Genomic DNA, 21,193 nt, shown 5'->3' with positions numbered 1-21,193 from the left:
GATATTGGTCACCTATACTAAGGATAGCCCTTTTTTTATCTATTCTGAAAATAAAGGAAAAAAAATGGTATTGCTATGGTGACAGGAATTGTTAGAAAAAAGTAGATTTTTTATTTTCTTTAAAACAATGAAATAAAGTGATCAAAAAGTCATATGAACGTTAATATGGTACCAACAGAAACCAGCTCTCCACACAAAAAAAAACAAGCCCCCATGCTCCATCAGTTGGAAAAGTTATGGCGATAGCGACGCAACCTGTAGTTGTAGACATTTTGAGAATAAAAATAATAGGTCATTTTTACCCCAAAAAAACAAAACCCTGAAAACAGAATCCAAAAACAAGTGTCTGAATTGTTGGGGAAAGGGGATTTTTCTTTACAATTCTGCTGCACTAGTGAATTAAATTCCCATTTTTCAAATCTACAACTCGTCCCGCAAGGCAGCGAGCCCTGGTGTCAGCAGAGAAAAAATGGGTCTGGTTCTTGCAGAGAGGGCAAAAACTGAAAATTGGCCTGGTCACAATGTAGTCAAAGGGGTTTCACACTTAATGCGTTTGTTGGTCTTTTAATATACGGAGCTTTGGGGCTCACATTCTTGACATTGGTGGGGGCCCAGCAGTGAATCCTACCCTGTGGATGTATTACCTGTGTAGGGAGAAGCCATAGCCTGCGCATAGGGAAAGGTCCAGTAATGTGCGTGACTTGGACGGTCATGTGAAAAGTCCTGTGGTAATAATTACTAATCTACGTGTTCATACCGAATCCCAGTGAGCTGAAAGCAGCAGTTTCTTCATCGAAACTTGTCAGCGCTGGAAAGATCTTGATTTACCAGTATGGCGGATGCTTCTGTGCACAACCTGTCGCTCCACATTAGACTCTGCGGTGGCCAGGACAATGGGCGCAGACCTGCGCTGGTGCTGAATTCCTCAATGTGACAGCAGAAGAAAACCCATGTCTGCTCTTCACTTGGGTTCGGTTGTAGCTGCGGGCCGTTTTTCACAGAATTTCCAGTGCTTTGCTTTCCGACTAAATCCAGTTTGTTTAGTAATTGAACTGGTTTTAATGTCTGAAAAGGAGAATTCACACATAACTAAGCAATGGCCTACGTTCTGTTACCTCACATTACATTTCCCTGAGTTATCTTGTTGTTTTTCCAATGATGTGAATTTGATTGCTGGCATTTTACCCCATTGTAGTCAGTGCTGCGTAAAATAGAAGTTTGGGGTCTTTTTCTAGGGTTGATGCCTTAGCTCCTGAGCTCTGCAGGTGTTATTACCAGAGCACACATTGGAGACCCCGGATGCCATGTCTGTGAATGTAAACTTGAGTATTTTGTAGTATTCTCCACGTCACTGCTCAGTCCATCACCTAATCTTTATCAAAAATGACCAAAGTCAACATGTTGGGAGAATTCCCCAATAGATATGTCCAGTAGCCCTAAACACCCAGTGTATGACCAGTGTCGTTTCGGTGTACGCTGGGCTTTCCTTTGACCATGTATCCCAGTTTATGCATTTGTTGTGGCATTTGTCCATGCGTCAGACCGGGCATACCCCAAATGTGTACCTCAGATATAGCATAGTATAAAGGTGGTGTCGGGGGACTGGCGGACCATCTAATGTTTATGGGGTTCTCCCTCCTAACAGATGATTCGGCCCAATAACGGATCGACATGTTGAATTACAACACCCCATCCTTTTTGTTTGTTAGAGAGAGCTGTTGGCCAGATGGGTGTGCAGCCGACCGCCATCTAAGGCTACTTTCACACTAGCGTTTTTTTTGCATACGTCGCAATGCGTCGTTTTGGCGAAAAAACGTATCCTGCAAAGTTGTCTGCAGGATGCGTTTTTTCCCCATAGATTTACATTGGCGACGTATGCACACACGTCGCAACTGTCGTGCGACGGTTGCGTCGTGTTGTGGCGGACCGCCGGCAGCAAAAAACGTTACATGTAACGTTTTTTTGTGCCGACTTTCCGCCATTTCCGACCGCGCATGCGCGGCCGGAATTCCGCCCCCACCTCCCCGCACCTCACAATGGGGCAGCGGATGCGTGGAAAAACAGCATCCGCTGCCCCCGTTGTGCGGCGCATTCACTGCTAGCGTCGGTACGTCGGCCCGACGCACTGCGACGGGCCGAGTACGACGCTAGTGTGAAAGTAGCCTAAGGTGTTTGTGCTCGGTCAGGGTTTTACTTGTGAGAGCTACACCCAATAGATAAATGTGAAGTAGAGTCAATTACTGACACGTATGGATGTTCCTCCCCAATTTGGTACACATAACCTGATAGATATTCAGAAAGCCAATATTCTGTATGTAGCTGCAAGCATTGGAAAGCTTGCCGAGGGTGATGTACCCACAAGACAAAGCCGCTGCGGATTCGATGGCAGTGCTACTGGGCCGCAGCATTTGCACGTTTCCGATCCCCAGCATCCATCTGTGTATGCAGTGTGTAATAAGAATATCCACAGAGCTGTTACTGTAACTGCTTTGTTCACACTTTGCAGTTTTGTTTTGCAGCCGAAAAATGCAGTATTTTTACAGTACCAGCAAAGTGAATAAGATTTCTGAAATCTCGTGCACATGCTGCTCATTTTCACCTTGCAGATTTAAACCTTCAGTGTTTTTCTCCTGATTTGCTGCAGCATGTCAATTCTTTTCAGGTTTTTCACCCATTTATATGAAAGGGACAAAAGCGGTCATCTGGATGAGGGATGCGCTGCTTATCCCCCCGTGTTCCTTCTGCCCTTCTAGGTGACTTTAAGATACGCTGTATACAACTGTGTATCGGCCCTGGGAATATGACTGTTTTCCTAATATTCCTGCACACTCCGTACCCCTGGGAGAGCGATAGACAGGCAACCATTAGCCATTACGGAGCTCCTCGAGCATGATGTACCGTATATTTTATATTCCATGGACACATGTTCCGTCCTTCCATATCTATAAGCATGCTTTCTAGCATGTGACTTGGATGTGTTGAGGTAGGCTTCCCCCTCTTCCCCTGTGCTCCGGTTCTGCACTTTTCCATATATCTGCATTCCGTCAGGAAGACGTGGCATATGTATTTTATTTTTTTAAGTTGTGACTTGTTTTCAGGTTGTCTTCATCATGATGGTAATGCTTTCAGACAGGAGCTCTCTGCTCCTACAATAATTACTTGTGACTCAAGTGAGTGGATTTCTTTAACCCTGTGCTGGCTGGATTAGTGCCCTGCTGTATTCAGTCGTGTCGCACCTGCTGGCTAAATGAAGCTCCCCAGCCGTAACGCTTCATATGTCTACCTGGGGTGGATCAGGGTTAACATTCAGAACTGAAGTGTAGTAACAGACTCCTTGTAAGTGGATTAGAAAAGGGGAAAATCTGCACCAATTAGTTACCAGGCTGCTGTGGCGATTTCATAACCGGATTAGCCCACTGTGGAAAGAAGCGAGCTCCTGTGGTAGCGGGATGTGAAATCTCCCAGTCGTAAAGATTTTAATCTCTCTTGATGCTTTATGTAACAGTCACGTGATCCGCAGCTCGTGTTGTCATCATCTGCCCTTGTTTCCTTCTCTTGATCTCAAAGCCAAGCCAGGCACCAACATCTCCGCTAAACATACAAGAGATCTGTGTATCCTGGCGCAGGAAAATCCTCCCCTTTCCCCTAAACCCCCTTGTTACATAGAAATCGCAGACTAGTGAGATGAGCCCCGGCAGCGCTGGACGATTTGTGAAATGAGACTGCATGAAGGGTTAACCCGGCAGCTAGTCAGAAGGTTTCCACCACATCGCCCCATGCCATGGACCATTCACCATAGCAGAGGTTCTTGCACAGTCACCATGAAGGTGCTTGTCCTGGAGCTGGAGCAGCATCTAAAAAGGTAGTCTCATTTTTTGTATTTATTATTTTTCTTTCTGCCATGTTTTTACCCAAATGCAGAAAATACAAGTAATGGCGACGCTTCACCACAGGTCCGCAGATCCCATAGGCTCCCCCGGATAGTGTGCTGGACATAGCAATACAAACTAGTGGCTGGGAGATACAGTAGTGACTTAGTGTTCAGGGACAACTGGGAGTGATTGTTCCCCGGAAGCCCTTCATCTCGCCGCCTGGTACAATAAAATGAGGTTGTAGGAAAGGATTAACTGTGGGATTTTCTGCTGGGGCTGTGAAGGTTAAAGTCTTCCCCTCCCTGTGGTCTCTGCTTCCGATTATCTGGGAAGACGGCTTGCTTTTTATTAATCGTTCCCACAGGACAGACAAGAAGACGCCTTGTGTGATGTGCCGACCCTACTGACACGACTAGTGTGACATAACTAGACGCCATAACAATATGATGACCTGTCTGGGTACAACCAATATCATTGGCTGCTGATCTGGCACAGTTTATATGTTTTTGGAGGGTGTTTTATTAACTGCAATACACACATGACAGATTCATAACATTTCTTAAAAATCTTTAAAGTCCAGCTCCATGTCAGTCATTTCACTGTCAGGGTTGAGTCGGTGCATTTGCTGTAGCGTCGCTGTAACCCTTGGTGCGTCACAAGGCCGGAAGATCTGATAGAAAGTATTGTGGCGGTAGTGTGAGCGCAGCACATTTCTTGTACAATGTGGACGGATTGATGTTTGGAGATTTTTAATGCCTTATAAGTAGGAGTTCTCATGAGTTTTATCATGGGAGAATCCGTGCAATGATCGCCAACTATGTAGACCCCATACAACTGCCGCTAATTCCTGCAGTGTAAAACTGAAGCAACCCAAGCATGCGGCAAGTCCCCGGTTCTCCGGCCCATGTGTCAGATGAGTTTTGGTGGTACCACATTGGAGGGTGGCAATAGATTTGGGGAAAAAAAGATCCAATGGTCCAGAGCTTTAGATACATTCCCACAATGAGCTTTTGGGGAGTTTTTGATGTTGCGGATTTTCTGCACTTATGTTGATTAGGTTACTTGCATTTTTTCATTGGGTTTTTTTTTTTAGTCTGTTTTTTATTCCTTTTTTTTTGTGCTGCCGTTTTTTCCTTTTATGTCAATTTTTAAATAAAGCTGCTTTGTTTTCGATAGTTCCTGGTATTTGGCTTCGACAAACTTTGGAGAAAGTCATGTGCAGATTACAAGCATTTCCACTGCATTTCCGCTGCAGAAACGCACTAATCTCATGTGTGCATTTTACCTGTGGATTTTCCTCATCTAATGCAAGTTTTTAGGAAAAATCTGCACCTAAACTTTGTATACTCATGAGAAATTACCATGCTGCAGATTTGACACACGCACTGCAGGTCAGTTTACGCCAAGTTAAAAAAAAAAAAAAAAGTATGCAGGAGATTACTATAAATCCCATCCACTTTGCTGGAACTGTAAGACAGTTTGTTTTTTATGCAGTAAAAATATGCAGCGTCAAAAACTGAATGTGGGCACAGAGCCTTATTTAAGTGAGTCTGTCACCCAAGTTTTTGCTACTCATCTGAGAGCAGCATGATGTGTTCCAGCGATATATCCTTTACTGGGCTGCTTGCTGCAGTTTTGATAAAATCACTGTATCAGCTGCAGATCTAGCTGTTGTCTCAATGCTTAGCTCTGTATAACCCCGCCCACACCCCTTATTGGCTGCTGTGTGTACATTATGCATAGGCAGAAAGCTGCCAATCAGTGATGCGGGCGGGGTTATGTAGAGCTGACAAATATGGAGGACTGCATGGCGGCAGGTGTACTTGTTTTCTAGCTATACTCTCCTGCTGATAAAACAGTGATTTGATCAAAACTGGAGAAAGCAGCCCAGTAAGTGGCACTTCGCTGGAATTGGGGTCCCTACTAGTGATGAGCGAGTGTACTCGTTGCTCGGGTTTTTCTGAGCACGCTCGGATGACCTCCGAATATTTGTGTTCGGAGATTTAGTTTTCATCACCTCAGCTGAATGAATAATTTACAGCTACTAGCCAGTCTGAGTACATGTGGGAGTTGCCTGGTTACTAGGGAATCCCCACATGTACTCAGACTGGCTAGTAGCTGTAAATCATTCAGCTGCCACGATGAAAACTAAATCTCCAAACACTAACAAATACTCACCCGAGCGTGCTCAGGAAAACCCGAGCAACGAGTACTCGCTCATCACTAGTCCCTACCCCTACATCATGTGCTACTGTTGGATTAGGAGGGAAAATCCTGGCAGTATTGATTGGACATTTATGAGGGGTAGCGCCACATCCCATGATAACACCCAGTTGTCCATTTACTCTATTCATAAATGTCTAATAGTTAGAACAGAGGAACAGAAGAAACGTTCATATCTTAAAAAATAAAAAAAGTATATTTAATGAAGAATATCTGTATTTACTAAAATGACAAGTATAGAGAGCTGCCAGGTCACATTAAGGATTGGGTGGGTGTGGGTCAGACAGCACTTTGTGGGAGCGGGGCGTCTCGAGCATGCACACTCAGGGGTTCTGATAATCCAGCCGTTCACCTTCTGCCTAACTTCCTATGGGGACCTCCGTGTACAGGACATCTGTCCACGGCTCAGGGGATTATTTAGTATAAATTTCGATGTTTTTTTTCTGCCAGGATAATGTGAAAGAATGTGCTGCTATCATATCATGCAGTGTAGGCTATTTTCAGTAGATGACACTGGGTATAGCTGGTTAACTCTTTACATTTCAACTTGTTGGGTTTTCCATCCTGGTCATCCATAATGCATTCTTTGGAAATGGATGAAGTGCAGGCTGACGTACGGAGACCTGTTATGAATTATATTTACCGTACCTGCTGTACATATACAGTGCACCTCTATAAAAAAAAAATATATATATAGAGGGGATCTCATTAACATGTGTAAATATGTGCAGCCAGTACAAAACACTGGCACATGACTTATTCCGTCCAAAGACCATGCTGAGAACTAGGGGGCACTCATTATGGGTGGAAGAAAGGAGATTCCAGCAGCTGAATAGTAAAGGGTTCTTCACAGTTAGAGCTGTCAGACTGTGGAATGCCGACCTCAGGAGGTAGTAATGGCAGACACTGTAATGGCTTTTAAAAAAGGGCTGGATGATATCCTTGATACACATAACATTGCGAGTTACAGCTAGATTAGTGGCAAAATGTACATTTGGTGGTGAACTTGATGGACCTAGGTCTTTTTTTCAACCTATGTAACGATGTAGCGGCTGTGCATCTGCTGCTTTAATGTAGTAATGGAGATATTTCTCACAGCATGGAGCAAATGTTGTATCAACACAGTAAGAAGTATTGATGATTTCCTCAAATCTCTGTATACGCTGCTAGTGGGAATTTGAGAAAGTCTAGTGTATTGTGCAGCGGCGGGCCCCTCTCCTTGGGCTGGCCCGGCTGGCTGCTCTCCTTGGGCTGGCCCGGCTGGCTGCTCTCCTTGGGCTGGCCCGGCTGGCTGCTCTCCTTGGGCTGGCCCGGCTGGCTGCTCTCCTTGGGCTGGCCCGGCTGGCTGCTCTCCTTGGGCTGGCCCGGCTGGCTGCTCTCCTTGGGCTGGCCCGGCTGGCTGCTCTCCTTGGGCTGGCCCGGCTGGCTGCTCTCCTTGGGCTGGCCCGGCTGGCTGCTCTCCTTGGGCTGGCTCGGCTGGCTGCTCTCCTTGGGCTGGCCCAGCTGGCCGCTCTCCTTGGGCGGGCTGCTCTCCTTGGGCTGGCCCAGCTGGCCGCTCTCGTTGGGCGCACAGTAATAAATGAGGGCAGATCCTCGTTTCCAGTTGGGAGTCTGATGACCGTGGCCTACACAGCAGCACACCACTGCCCAATACAGCGTCCGGTTCATTTCAGTATTTTTAATGCAAATGTTTAGAAAAACCACTTAACACTAAAGCCGGATGAGCAGTGATGGCTGCTGGCGGCTCTGCCTCTTCTCTATCAGCAGGTCAGCGACATAAGCAGATTGCTGGGTGACTAGGAAAACTGTGCCCAACAACCACATTCTTTTCTATGGGGTGGTCCAGCAGCACGTCCCGGACAGCCAGGCTAAGGTTCCTCCAGGCGGTATTGTGGTGTGGTGTTAGTAACTGGACACTTTCTAGGATTCAGCAGTGACTATTCCTGCCTGTTAAAAGGGTTTTTGGGAACTTTGATGGCCTTTCGTTAGGAGTGGTGACCATCAGTATCAGATCGATAGGGGTCCGACTCCTACTAACCTGACTGACCAGCTGATTGAAGGCTGTGTTGGAGCGCTGTATGATACATTTTTGTAGCAGCTGTGCCTGATCCTGCCGCTCAAGTAACTGGGACTGGGCGCAGCCGCTGCGAAATCTGGTTATCAATGCCTGGAAAACCCCTCTAATGTCACATTATCCATCTGTTTGTGTAAAGCCTACGTTTAGCTGGGGTCCTAGAAGTTATAGAGGGCTGTAGAGCGGTCTAGCGTCTCACACATACACACATTAGGTTCAAAACCCCCCCCCCCAGGACCACATCTGCAAGGAGTTTGTATGTTCTCCCTGCATTTGCGTGGGTTTCCTCCTCCGGGTTCCCCAGTTCCTCCCACACTCCACAGACAGACGGATAGGGAATGTAGATTGTGAGCCCCATTGGGGACAGTGGTGATGTCTGTAAAGCGCTGCAGAATTAATCGTCCTATATGAGGAAAGCATAATAAGGAAATAATGTATGTATACCCATATACCCTTTTAGTAGACACCCTTGACCAGCCATGCACATGGTTGGAATTTACCAGAGTGGTTACCGATTCCTCCGTACTGCCACACTTTTTGCCATCTTGCTCCCTACCCTCGCACTTACTGCTGAGCAGCACTGGTTTTCGTGGCTGCTTCTCTCACAGATACAGTTATGAAAACAAAACATCTGATCGTTCTCCGAACTGCTGGCCGGCAGCGATAGCCAAGCAGTTTAATTTACTCATTAGCTTTGGGGAAGACTGTGATCTTAATGTACCTAGGAGTCCGGTGGGCGGTCCTAATCATTGGTGATGCCCTTTGCTGTATAAGTACCAAAAAGGACTGCCCGCTGGACTCCAAAGTGTAGATAGAAGATTGTGCCCACCTGCTGAGCACCCCCTGCAGGACTGCAGGTACAAGGTGAGCGGCTTGGAGAGGGGTCCAGCGTCCAGTGCTTGTTCCCATCTGTAACACGGGTGGAAATCCAGCAGTGTGTAATCTGTGCAGGTGGGTGCTGGTATCAGGGAGGTCCGGTGCCTGCAGTAGGGGTGCTGGCTGCCCTGTGTACAGAATATTACACGGGTGGGCTTGTTTTAAGGACCAGTCACAAATGTCCTTTTATTCCCGCCTTCCCATTGATTGTGCCGGGCGTTTTTCTCTGAATTGGCCATACAGTGCCAGCGATACGGCCAGGTCCGGATTGAGGATGAAATTCAGCCCTGGCATTTGAAATCACACAGGCCCATGTTGTCCCCGTCCCCAAGCACCAGATGGGATATATTACTAACTAGCTGTTTCCAGCCAGCTAACGCTTGGCATGCTCATTGCAATCTAATTAACGCTGCTAGTGATTAAACTAAAGTAAATAATGACAACATTCAATAGCGCTTATGCAGGTGGTAAATTAACTTAAAATGAAGTTAATAATAATAATTCAAAATCAGAATAATACTAATACATTTTATTCACAGTGTAAAATCAAAACCAAACTGGATTTGTGTGGTAATGTGTGGGGACGCAGTCTCGTGTGGTAATGTGTGGGGACAGAGCCTCGTGTGGTAATGTGTGGGGACGCAGCCTCGTGTGGTAATGTGTGGGGACGCAGCCTCGTGTGGTAATGTGTGGGGACGCAGCCTCGTGTGGTAATGTGTGGGGACGCAGCCTCGTGTGGTAATGTGTGGGGACGCAGCCTCGTGTGGTAATGTGTGGGGACGCAGCCTCGTGTGGTAATGTGTGGGGACGCAGCCTCGTGTGGTAATGTGTGGGGACGCAGCCTCGTGTGGTAATGTGTGGGGACGCAGCCTCGTGTGGTAATGTGTGGGGACAGAGCCTCGTGTGGTAATGTGTGGGGACAGAGCCTCGTGTGGTAATGTGTGGGGACAGAGCCTCGTGTGGTAATGTGTGGGGACGGAGCCTCGTGTGGTAATGTGTGGGGACGGAGCCTCGTGTGGTAATGTGTGGGGACGCAGTCTCGTGTGGGGACGCAGTCTCGTGTGGTAATGTGTGGGGACGCAGTCTCGTGTGGTAATGTGTGGGGACGCAGCCTCGTGTGGTAATGTGTGGGGACGCAGCCTCGTGTGGTAATGTGTGGGGACGCAGCCTCGTGTGGTAATGTGTGGGGACGCAGCCTCGTGTGGTAATGTGTGGGGACGCAGCCTCGTGTGGTAATGTGTGGGGACGCAGCCTCGTGTGGTAATGTGTGGGGACGCAGCCTCGTGTGGTAATGTGTGGGGACGCAGCCTCGTGTGGTAATGTGTGGGGACAGAGCCTCGTGTGGTAATGTGTGGGGACAGAGCCTCGTGTGGTAATGTGTGGGGACAGAGCCTCGTGTGGTAATGTGTGGGGACGGAGCCTCGTGTGGTAATGTGTGGGGACGGAGCCTCGTGTGGTAATGTGTGGGGACGCAGTCTCGTGTGGGGACGCAGTCTCGTGTGGTAATGTGTGGGGACGCAGTCTCGTGTGGTAATGTGGGAGGGCGGGATTATGTGTGGTAATGTGGTGGGGGGGGCGGGATTGTGTGTGGTAATGTGGTGGGGGGTGGGATTATGTGTGGTGGGGGGGGCGGGATTGTGTGTGGTAATGTGGTGGGGGGGCGGGATTGTGTGTGGTAATGTGGTGGGGGGTGGGATTATGTGTGGTGGGGGGGCGGGATTGTGTGGTGATGTGGTGGGGGGGCGGGATTATGTGTGGTGATGTGGTGGGGGGCGGGATTATGTGTGGTAATGTGGGGGGGCGGGATTATGGGTGGTAATGTGGTGGGGGGACGGCATTATGTGTAGTGATGGGGTGGGGGCGGAACTACTGTGCAGGGGGCGGGATTGTGGTAATGTGGGGGGCGGGATTATGTGTGGTAATGTGGTGGGGGGCGGGATTATGTGTGGTAATGTGGGGGGGGTGGGATTATGTGTGGTGATGGGGTGGGGCGGAGCTACTGTGCAGGTGGTGGGATCTGTGGTGGGGGGCGGGATTGTGTGGTGATGGGGTGGGGGCGGAGCTACTGTGCAGGGGGCGGGATTATGTGTGGTAATGTGGGGGGGCGGGATTGTGTGGTAATGTGGGGGGCGGAGCTACTGTGCAGGGGGTGGGATTAGCGAGTAATCAACGATGCTATATATATATATATATATATATATATATATATATATATATATATATATATTTACCCTGGACGGAGGAAAGCAAGGTTTACTACAAGACCGATATTTCTAATAATATCCATGGCCTGCTGGGGTAAGTGACGGAGGCTGCGACTTTGTGCTCCGTCACGACTCTAACAGTATGGGTGTCTTGAGAACACCATGGTGGCTCAGTGATTAGCACTGCAGCGCTGGAGTCCTGGGTTCTAATCCCACCTTGGACAATATCTGCAGAGTTTGTATGTTCTCCCTGTGTTTCGTGGGTTCCCTCCGGGCACTCCGGTCTCTTCCCACATTACAAAGACAAACTGATAGGGAATTTAGATTGTGAACCCCATCAGGGACAGTGATGATAATGTGTGCAACCTGTAAAGCGCTGCGGAATATGTTAGCGCTATATAAAAATAAAGATTATTATTTAAGATTATGAACACCGATTCTGTTAACAATGTAGCAGACAAGATGGCCCTTGACAGAATTGCCAGATGGCCAGTCCGGCCCTCTTTATTTAGGGCAATTTGTATGTTCTGTACAAGGGGGCGTGGCTTCAGGTTGCTCTGCAATATTACCCTGTGAGGACCGTAAAAATTGTCACTAAATGCTAAAAAAAAATCTCTGGCTCCGTATGGCGGATATAAAGTCACACTGGAGCAGCGGGAATAAAATAATTGGCCACTTGTGGCCTGGTGACAGGTAAAAGATGCTTGCTGGATGGTGCGGGGTGATCACGCGGGGCCTGGACGGGGAGGGTGGTGCGGGGTGATCACACCTGGGTCTTTTCTGCTCTTGGTCACCGTGTGTTTCCCACAGGAGGATGCCCACTCAGGGCTGTGTCCTGGCTGTACGGGTGTTATTAGGGGACTGGCCCAGTGCTACCTCCTGTGCCCGCAGCCCCCGGTGATATGCAGGCAGTGCAGTGGGATGTGCGGCACCGACCCTGTGACGGTTCTCTCCTGTGGCCACCAGAGGGCGGTGCTGCGCCGTACACCCCGCTGCCGTTGGAGCTGTCCAGAATGACAGCCGCGGGTGATGGCAGTGGACGGTGTGCAGTGACGGGTATGTCCCGCTCCCCTGGCGATGGTCACCTCCGCAGCTGTCTGCAACATCACTCATCGCCATCACTCACCGCCAGCACTCACTGCTCACCCCCATCACACACCGGTGCCGGCTCTCCTGGACAGGGAAGGGTGGCGGGGAAGGCGTGGGCGGGGCCGAGCAGGGCGGCAGCCAATCAGCGCGCGGCTCCTGTGTTATGTAACCAGGCCGGCGCTGAGCTGCGCCCGGAGCGCTGAGCTGGGACATTTGTTCCCGCAGCAGCCTCAGCACCACACGCGGCCGCTCCATGTCCCTCTCCGCGTCCCGCTAGAGCGGCGGCCGCCATGGACCTCGGGGTGTACCAGCTGCGGCACTTCTCCATCTCCTTCCTGTCCTCCCTGCTGGGCACAGACAGCTCCTTGGTGACACTAGACAGCAGGTAATGGCGGCACCTGCCTCCTCCCGGGATGTGTGTGGTGGCGGCGGGGGCTGTAGGTACACGGCTGCCGTGTGCTCGTGTAATAACGGACATCTCTTCTGCTTTATTACAGCGCCTCCGGGGCCAGTGTGGTAGCGATCGACAACAAGATAGAGCAAGCCATGGTGAGTACGGGGGCCGGGGGCGCAGGAATATCCCCCTTTGTTATCGGCGCTGCCGGGGCTCCGCCGCTGCTCCTTACACATCCCTGTTACTAGGCAAGAGGAGAAGCTTTAACGCCCGGCTATAAATAGCTCGCCCGCTGATTGGCCGGCGCTCAGTCAGTGCAGTGGGTGGGCTCCTCGTGACGTCACTGACGGAGGAGAAAACACTATGCGGCAACCTGCTCGGCTCAGACCGGCTGTAGCCGGTGTAGTCCGGCGGCCGCGCTCTCCGGCTATTGTCCTCACACGTCCTGCTGCCCCCACTGCAGTGCAGAGCGCAGGTGTACGGGCACAGACCGAGGCAGGCAGTCCTCACACAATGGCATGTCCGCCCCTGTATTCTTATTATTATAGCGCCGTTTATTCCATAGCGCTTTACATGTGAGGAGGGGTATAGTGATACAGCAGTCAGTGGCCACATCTCCACTGCTGATAGTCCACCTGATCCGTACAGAAGCTTATTTGTGGTTCTCCCGGGACTGAGGGTTCTGCTCCCCTGACTATTCCCACCTGTCCGGGTGAATCGGATATATTAGAGCTTGCTTGGGTTACTGTTTATGGTGGTCTGTTACATATAGCTGATGTGTCAGGATGGGAAACGTACCCTAATATTCACTATATTGCCCTCCGACCTCCAATGATGCCGAGATGCATTACTCCTAGGAGCCATGTAACTAGTGTGCCACAGACAGGACCACGGGGTAATGATGGGCTGTAATCCATTGATGGAGGTTGTTAGAGGGAACCTGTCTCTAGATTCATGCTAGTAGGAACACAGGCAGCAAGAGTCAGAGGCTCGCTGTGCCATTGTGCTGGGTATGTGTGTTTCAGATAGCTGGTTGGTGATCACAGACCTGACTAGTCTGGTGCACTCCCAGCCAGATTCCCCTCCACTATCTGACGATAAGGAGAAACCTGACTAGTCTGGTGCATCCCCAGCCAGATTCCCCTCGACCAGCTGACCATAGGGAGAGACCTAACTAGTCTGGTGCACCCCTGGCCAGATTCCCCTCGACCAGCTGACCATAGGGAGAGACCTAACTAGTCTGGTACACCCCTGGCCAGAATCCCCTCGACCAGCTGACCACAAGGACAGACCTGACTAGTCTGTGGTTTACCTCTGGCCAGATTCCCCTCGACAAGCTGGCCATGGAGAGAGACCTAACTAGTCTTCTGCATCCTCAGCCAGATTCCCCCAGACCATAGGGAGAGACCTGACTAGTCTGGTGCACCCCCGGCCAGAATCCCCTCGACCAACTGACCACAAGGAGAGACCTGACTAGTCTGTGGTTTACCCTCGACCAGATTCCCCTCGACCACCTGACCATAGGGAGAGACCTGACTAGTCTGGTGCACCCCCGGCCAGAATCCCCTTGACCTGCTGACCACAAGAAGAGACCTGACTAGTCTGTGGTTTACCCTCGGCCAGATTCCCCTCGACCACCTGACCATAGGGAGAGACCTGACTAGTCTGGTGCACCCTCGGCCAGATTCCCCTCGACCAGCTGACCACAGGGAGAGACCTGACTAGTCTGTGGTTTACCCTCGGCCAGATTCCCCTCGACCACCTGACCATAGGGAGAGACCTGACTAGTCTGGTGCACCCTCGGCCAGTTTCCCCTCGACCAGCTGACCATAGGGAGAGACCTGACTGTTTCAGATAGCTGGTTGGTGATCACAGGGAGAGACCTGTCTAGTCTGGTGCACCTCTGGCCAGATTCCCCTCGACCAGCTGATCATATGGAGAGACCTGACTAGTCTGGTGCTCCTCTGGCCAGATTCCTCTCCACCAGCTGATCATATGGTGAGATCTGGCTAGTCTGGCGCTTTGACGGCCAGATTCTCCTCGACCAGCTGACCATAGGGAGAGATCTCACTAGTCTGGTGCAGCGTGGGCCAGATTGCCCTCTCACTGCTGTGGTTGATTGAAAGGTCTGACACTGTACACACTCATAGGGAGAGACATGTCAGCCCAGGGCGCCCCAGTCTGGTCGCGTGTCACAATTTTCCCCAGCTTTTCAAACTACATTTTCTCCGAGACGCAGGACTAAACATACCTGGCTACAGTTGTGCTTTTTTCAGGCAGCAAGAATCTGATGACCGTTTCCCTTTGAAAAGTGTCCATAAACCTTTGATAGCCCTCCCATAAACAATCAGCCAACACCTCTCCCTACTCGCATACACATGTATGATCTGTTTGGCTGAGCATACATTTGTGTTCTGAATGGCTAGAGGAGTATCTGTTACTGTCAGATGCCTCTGGTGGCCACTTGTATCCATTGAGAACATTTACATGCTCAATTCTTTTTCAAAATAAATGTTGGGCCAAACATCACATACTAATGAAATTGTTGTCCGGTTTTGCCAACATGTTTATAGCTGTCTTTATTCCTGAGCCTGGAGGATGTCACTGGGACCTACCCACCTTTCTTAGTTCCAGGTTTATTTGGTTAAAGCTGACGGTTTATCACATACCTTAGTTCTACTGCATGTATAGTATTGGTTGGTATCACACCAGATGTTTTTCCCTTAGGTTTTGACACAACATAGATCCAAAAGAGGGCAATGTATTAAGGACTGATGCTTTTCTTTAGTATCCGCAAGTCTTCTCTTTGACTCATAACCCACATGACTGCATTGTTCCCTTTCTCTATTGCATAAAATCCAGCCTGATTTCTTGGGATGAACTAATGATTAATCTCATCTGTTCTAGGACTTGGTCAAAAGCCACCTCATGTATGCAGTCAGGGAGGAAGTTGAAGTCCTCAAGGAGCAAATTAAGGAGCTGAATGAGAAGAACTCTCAGCTGGAACAGGAAAACAGCTTATTAAAGACCCTGGCAAGCCCAGAGCAGCTCGCCCAGTTCCAGGCTCAGCTTCAGAATGGTTCTCCACCCTCCTCCTCCTCTTCCTCATCTTCATCATCGTCACAGCCTGTAACAAGCACCACGGCACCCGCACAGACCACCTTACAAAGCTCAGGCCCATCCGCATAGCAGAGTTCTTCACAATACCTTACAAATGGGGCTTGAGTCAGGTTGACTTATTCAGCGAGCATCCATTTCCACCATCCTGACAAGTGCTGAAGAGTTTTGTTACCATCAGGTCTTATTATTATGGAGAGCCCTGTGTATAATACCATCTGATGGTAACATGGTTTTGAGTGCTTTAAGAGCTTGGAGTTTGACATTTACTGAGGAGGAGGCCAGAATCTCGGCCGCCTTTTATAGCTATGAAGTGTCCTAATAATTTCAGTGACTGCAGAATTCACCAGATCTCTTCACCCTTGGATGTGCCTCTATCTCCACTTATTTATAAGGAGCAGGTAGAAATACGTGCCTCCCACTCTGCTATGGCTACCCGCTTGGTTGCAATCATCCTGTTTTCAGTATTAAAGCACCGTCTCACTCCACCTCCTATTGAAGCGTGTTTCATTGGGACTGGTCTGTGGACTACAAGCGACTCTGTAAATACATGGACACTGCATTGTATGCGAGCTGTGATTCCTTAAAGAAAAGTTGTTTTTGTTTGGTTTTTTTTAAATAATTTTATTGTATTTTGCCCATAATGTGCACGGCTGTAAACAATGCAAGTATGTTTGGGCATGAGGGTGTGAAAGCAGTGGACAGGACTGGAAGTAACTGAAGGTTTTCGCTCCTCGGCAGCGAGGAGGAAGCTTTTCTGCCACATAGGCACATTCCTAGTGGGTAAAGGTGTCATGAAGTGCACTCCCTGGTGATCTCCCGATGGTCAGTTGAGCCCTTCATTTGCAATAGCTCTTATTAATAGGATTGGATGCACTGATCCATTATGAGAAGATGCTGTTGGAAATTAGGAATATTATTATTTCAATGAAGTTTAATTGCCTACTGTATATTTGTGTATGTAGTGTAAGTACTCTGTAAAATAGGAAAAACTTGTAAGTACTACTTAGGTTGTACAGATTGAAATTTAGTGGTTTCATTGGCTGAACTGATTTTTTATTTTTTTTGGTTCTTTTTTTTTTATTTTTAAAGCTGCTACCCTTTATGTTAGAGGAGCTGTAGATGCAGGTTCTCCTGGCACGGAAGGCGAGAGCACACCCACACAACTGTTTAGGGGGCGACGTAGACAACCGCTGGCTCCTCAGCTGCTTTGGAAATACAAGTCTCACCACATGCTCTGTCCAATATCGCTTGGCAGAGCATGCTGAGACTTGTGGTTCAACAAAAGCTGGTGAGTCACAGTTTATTACAATCTGGCAGATTCATGCCACATTTAGTGTATTCTTTTATTGAATTTGCCTTGGCTGGAGTATCTTTTGAAGTAAAATCCAGTTCACTGAAGTTTTTTTTTGTTTTTGGTTTAATCACTCCAGATACTGACCACTTTCTGCTAACATGGAATATTTGAGCTGTAAGGTAGTATGCATATGTCGTGCATGTTCTCTAAACAGTTGTAACACGTCGTTGTATTTAACTGTTGCACTTGTCAACTTTCAATAAAGCATACATTGTTGGTAACGCAGAGTCGGAGTACTTCGGCAACGCAGAGGGGCCCAGACAAATGAGGCCACCCCGTCCTGAGGGAGTTGGCCACGGGGTAGATTTATTTTTCATTTAGAAGTCCATCCAGCCATTCAGATCTTTCGTTCTTCTGTGATCAGGCTCACAAGTAGGACTTTTCCTTGGAAAATGTGCTGTGCTGGCATATTCCCGAATGCAGGGAGTTCAGGCTGATCCAGTAGATTTATTATGAGGCCCAGCTTTGCTTAGCAACAGCCCTCCTCCTCCTCCATCGGCCATGAAGGCTTTCCCATGCAAACAGCCTGCAGGCACATGAAGATTACATGGAAACTGTTGCGTGGTTTTACAAATCCTTCAAGGGCTTGAGCGCGTTGGCATGAGATGTTACAGCCTATTACAACAGCCATATTATATGGATTTCAGCCATTTCTGAGGATTTTTTTCCATACCTGATTTAGTTTGAGAATCATTTACTATATTTGGCCGGCTGCCTTTTTCCATATCCCCCGTGCCTTCTATTTTCTGTCTGCTCAGGGTGTGGTTACCAGACGTAAGCCATCGTTTCTTGGCTATTTTCAGCATTTTGTTATTTTCCAGAGTAAACATTGTGTACCTGGTGTTGGTATGGCCTCATATACGTTTTTAGCCATGTCCCATATGTATAAATGTGCCTGTAAGACCCTATAAGCTTAATGAGAACCTGTGACCCGGTCTATTATTTTATTATCACTGCTCCCTTGAATTTTCCATTATTTATGTTTTTAATCCTCCATATAGTTTCAGAGATATGGGGCTCTTTATTTGGTGCTAATTTTTAGGGTCTTGGCCAAGGATTCTCTGGGGTCTTGCCTTTAGGCCGCTTCGCATTATTACCCTGTGAACAAATCCACCTTGGCAAAAACCATACAAATTAACACTAAATAAAAAGGCTTATGTCTTCTGGATAAGTATCTTGGATTTAAAAAAAAAAATGCTCAGGGGAGCTGAGGGATTAAAATAGGAGCAAAAATTGGCCAATTTGACCCGGTGATAGGTTACACAGCACAAATAAAGTGGTCGTTCTTTTGACGCGAAGCCTTTTTCCGATGGTGAAGAAGAGTCTGATAGATGTACATGAAGCCGAATATATAACCACTTATTTTGCCTCCTGTATATTAAGTCTATACATGTACACAGCTCTTGAAGCAAGGGCCAGATTATCTGATTCTAGATAACTCGAGAAAGCGTCATTAAATCTCAAATGCTATAAATTGGAGAAAATAACCTAACGCATCTAGTCCCGTCCCAAAAATAAGATTTTTCTTTTTCAAGAATTTGGTCTTTGTGCAGTCAAAAGAAAACCACTAAGGGTATGTGTCCACGTTCAGGCTTGCTTCAGGATTTGGTCAGGATTTTATGCAGGTAAAATCCTGACCAAATCTGCACCTGAGGTCACTGGCAGGTCACCTGCGTTTTTTCTGCAATGTAAGGACATGCTGCGTTCTTAAGACGCGCTGCATGTGAGTTTTCTCGGGTGTGCCGCATGCGTCTTTTACTGCATAGTGGAGACAGGATTTCATGAAATCCCCTCCACTATGCTGTAACATCTGGACGCTGCGTTTTTTATGCATGCTGCTCAATGCTGCGTCAAAAACTCAGCGTTTCCTGAACGTGGACACATACCCTTAGACTTGGCCATAGGCTCAAAGAGTTTTCTGGCCAGATCTGCTGGAATAACTATTCAACCTGAAATATTGGACCTGTGTGTAAGCTTTCTGTTTTCTCTCTTCATTGCGATCAGCTGAGGATTTCCTATCTGGATTACAGCAGATCAGACGTCATACTGGTATTGGTACAGATTTGAGATGATTTTCTACAGGTTCATTCTTCAGATCCTTCGTTTTGTGTGATTGCTTTATAGCATTATTTTTTAAACAACTTCATTTTCCACATTTCAGAAATGACTGGAGTCTTCCTACTGACAGTGACTACCTTCATAACTGCTGCATCTACAGTATATTAGCTCGGCAAAAGCTACATGCCTGCTGTAAAAAAAAAAAAAAAAAAAAAATGGCATCCCACCAGCCTAGAATTAGAGGGGGATGGGTCGTGTGAATTGAGAGAACTTGAATTTGCTGGCTCAGGTTATATTGAGTTCTTTAGTATATAAAAAAAAGGCAAAATTGAAAATGTTTTTTGTTAAAAATAAATATAAAATGCAGTAAATATGAAAAGCTTCTTTAAGACTGTTCACATGTCCAGTTGTCACCATGTTTTTGTCCTAAGACACTCACCTCTGCACACCTCTAAGTATTCTGAGCTTCTGCAGAGGCATGTGCTAATGGATGATCTGTTTCCCATAGACATTAATGGTAAAAATAAAATGAAAACTCATCCTTTTGCTAATTTTTTTTTTGTTTCAGCTGATGAGGCAAACCAATGACCTTTTATGACGCCTCTGATTTGAAGATCTCCTTTACTGCAATATTTTATTTGTTTTTATGATCCCAAAAAAACAAATATCTAATGGACATATGGACATGTGAACAAATCTTAAATGTGAATGTTCAGAGTATTAAAATAATATTTTCATCTAGGGTTGGCCATTTCTGCCATCAGCCTAATGCATGTTTAATCATGGCGTGTAATGAAATGTTTGAGTGCTCACAGCTTCATGACAACGAACATTACTCAACCATGGATTAATGGACTGACCAGACACGCGGGCCTGAGACTGCCATTACGTGGGTGCTGGGACATGAAGTAGCCGACATTTCTTCCAGGTGAGCTGTCTGCTGGAGCGATGACGTGTCTTCATTAATGTATGATCTGTGAAGAATAGTTGTCACACTTTGTGAATTTCTAGCCAGAAACCTGCCTCATTATGAGGCCTGAGACCCTAAGTACAGATGGAGGGTCACTATCCACTCTGGTTTACTTAGCACCCACAATATTGCTGTTTTCTGATCTTGCTCATTATGGATTTTTATTACAGAACGCATAGGCAAATATTGCTCCATTATCACATGTATGGCTACAATAACCTGCAGTCGGGTGATTGAGTATGGAACCTGGAATAAATAAGGGTATTGTGGGAGCAGGGACTGTCCTGTAATATGCAGTGTATGGTCTATTACATGGTTTATTCAACAGTACGCAAGGAATAATCTACTACTTTAAAGTTTATTTGTATAGCGCCAACATATTCCATGGCGCTGTACAGAGACTTGCATCCCACACATCTTCCCTTATACCAATTATTGCTCACAATCTAAATCCTAATTGCCGGAGTCTTTGGAGCAGTGTGAGGAAACCGATGCAAATATGGGGTGAACACACCAACAGCAAGGGAAGGGTTAACCACAGAGCCACCATGGTGCCCATAGGGGTTATAGTGTTTATATACATATATTTTATCTTTATATACAGTAGCAAAATTTATTACATACTTTTCCATTTATTAAATTTACTCAAAATCAAATGGGGTTGTCCAGTCTAAGACAAATCTGCAGATGGCCAAGTTGTGACTGTTATGTACACCCCACAATTCCCCATGAGGGTGGGCAGTCACGTGACTGCATGTATGCGATCTCAATACTTCCGGTCACATGCCAGCAAGACTTTTCTGCTAGAACATTAAAGGTACCGTCACATTTAGCGACGCTGCAGCGATATAGACAACGAGCCGATCGCTGGAGCGTCGCTGTTTAGGTCGCTGTAGAGATGCCAAACAGCAGCACCACAACGATGCAGGAGCGATCCTGTGACGTAACGGTGACTCACT

At 47.4% G+C, this 21,193-nt stretch overlaps 1 protein-coding gene across 1 annotated transcript in view; it reads left to right on the top strand.

The window, feature by feature from the left end:
* TSC22D1 (TSC22 domain family member 1) overlaps positions 1-17,427 on the top strand; it is a 114,908-nt gene extending 97,481 nt beyond the window's left edge. Inside the window, exons 2-3 of the mRNA XM_077297353.1 lie at positions 12,836-12,887; positions 15,640-17,427. Coding sequence (XP_077153468.1) covers positions 12,836-12,887; positions 15,640-15,921 — 334 coding nt within the window. The 3' untranslated portion in view covers positions 15,922-17,427. The remainder of the gene's footprint in view (positions 1-12,835; positions 12,888-15,639) is intronic.
* Positions 17,428-21,193: the final 3,766 nt, after the last annotated feature.

This window comes from Ranitomeya variabilis, chromosome 3, assembly GCF_051348905.1.
Source record: "Ranitomeya variabilis isolate aRanVar5 chromosome 3, aRanVar5.hap1, whole genome shotgun sequence".
In the NCBI taxonomy this organism is placed as follows: domain Eukaryota; kingdom Metazoa; phylum Chordata; class Amphibia; order Anura; family Dendrobatidae; genus Ranitomeya; species Ranitomeya variabilis.
This window is presented reverse-complemented; position numbering and strand designations above follow the sequence as displayed.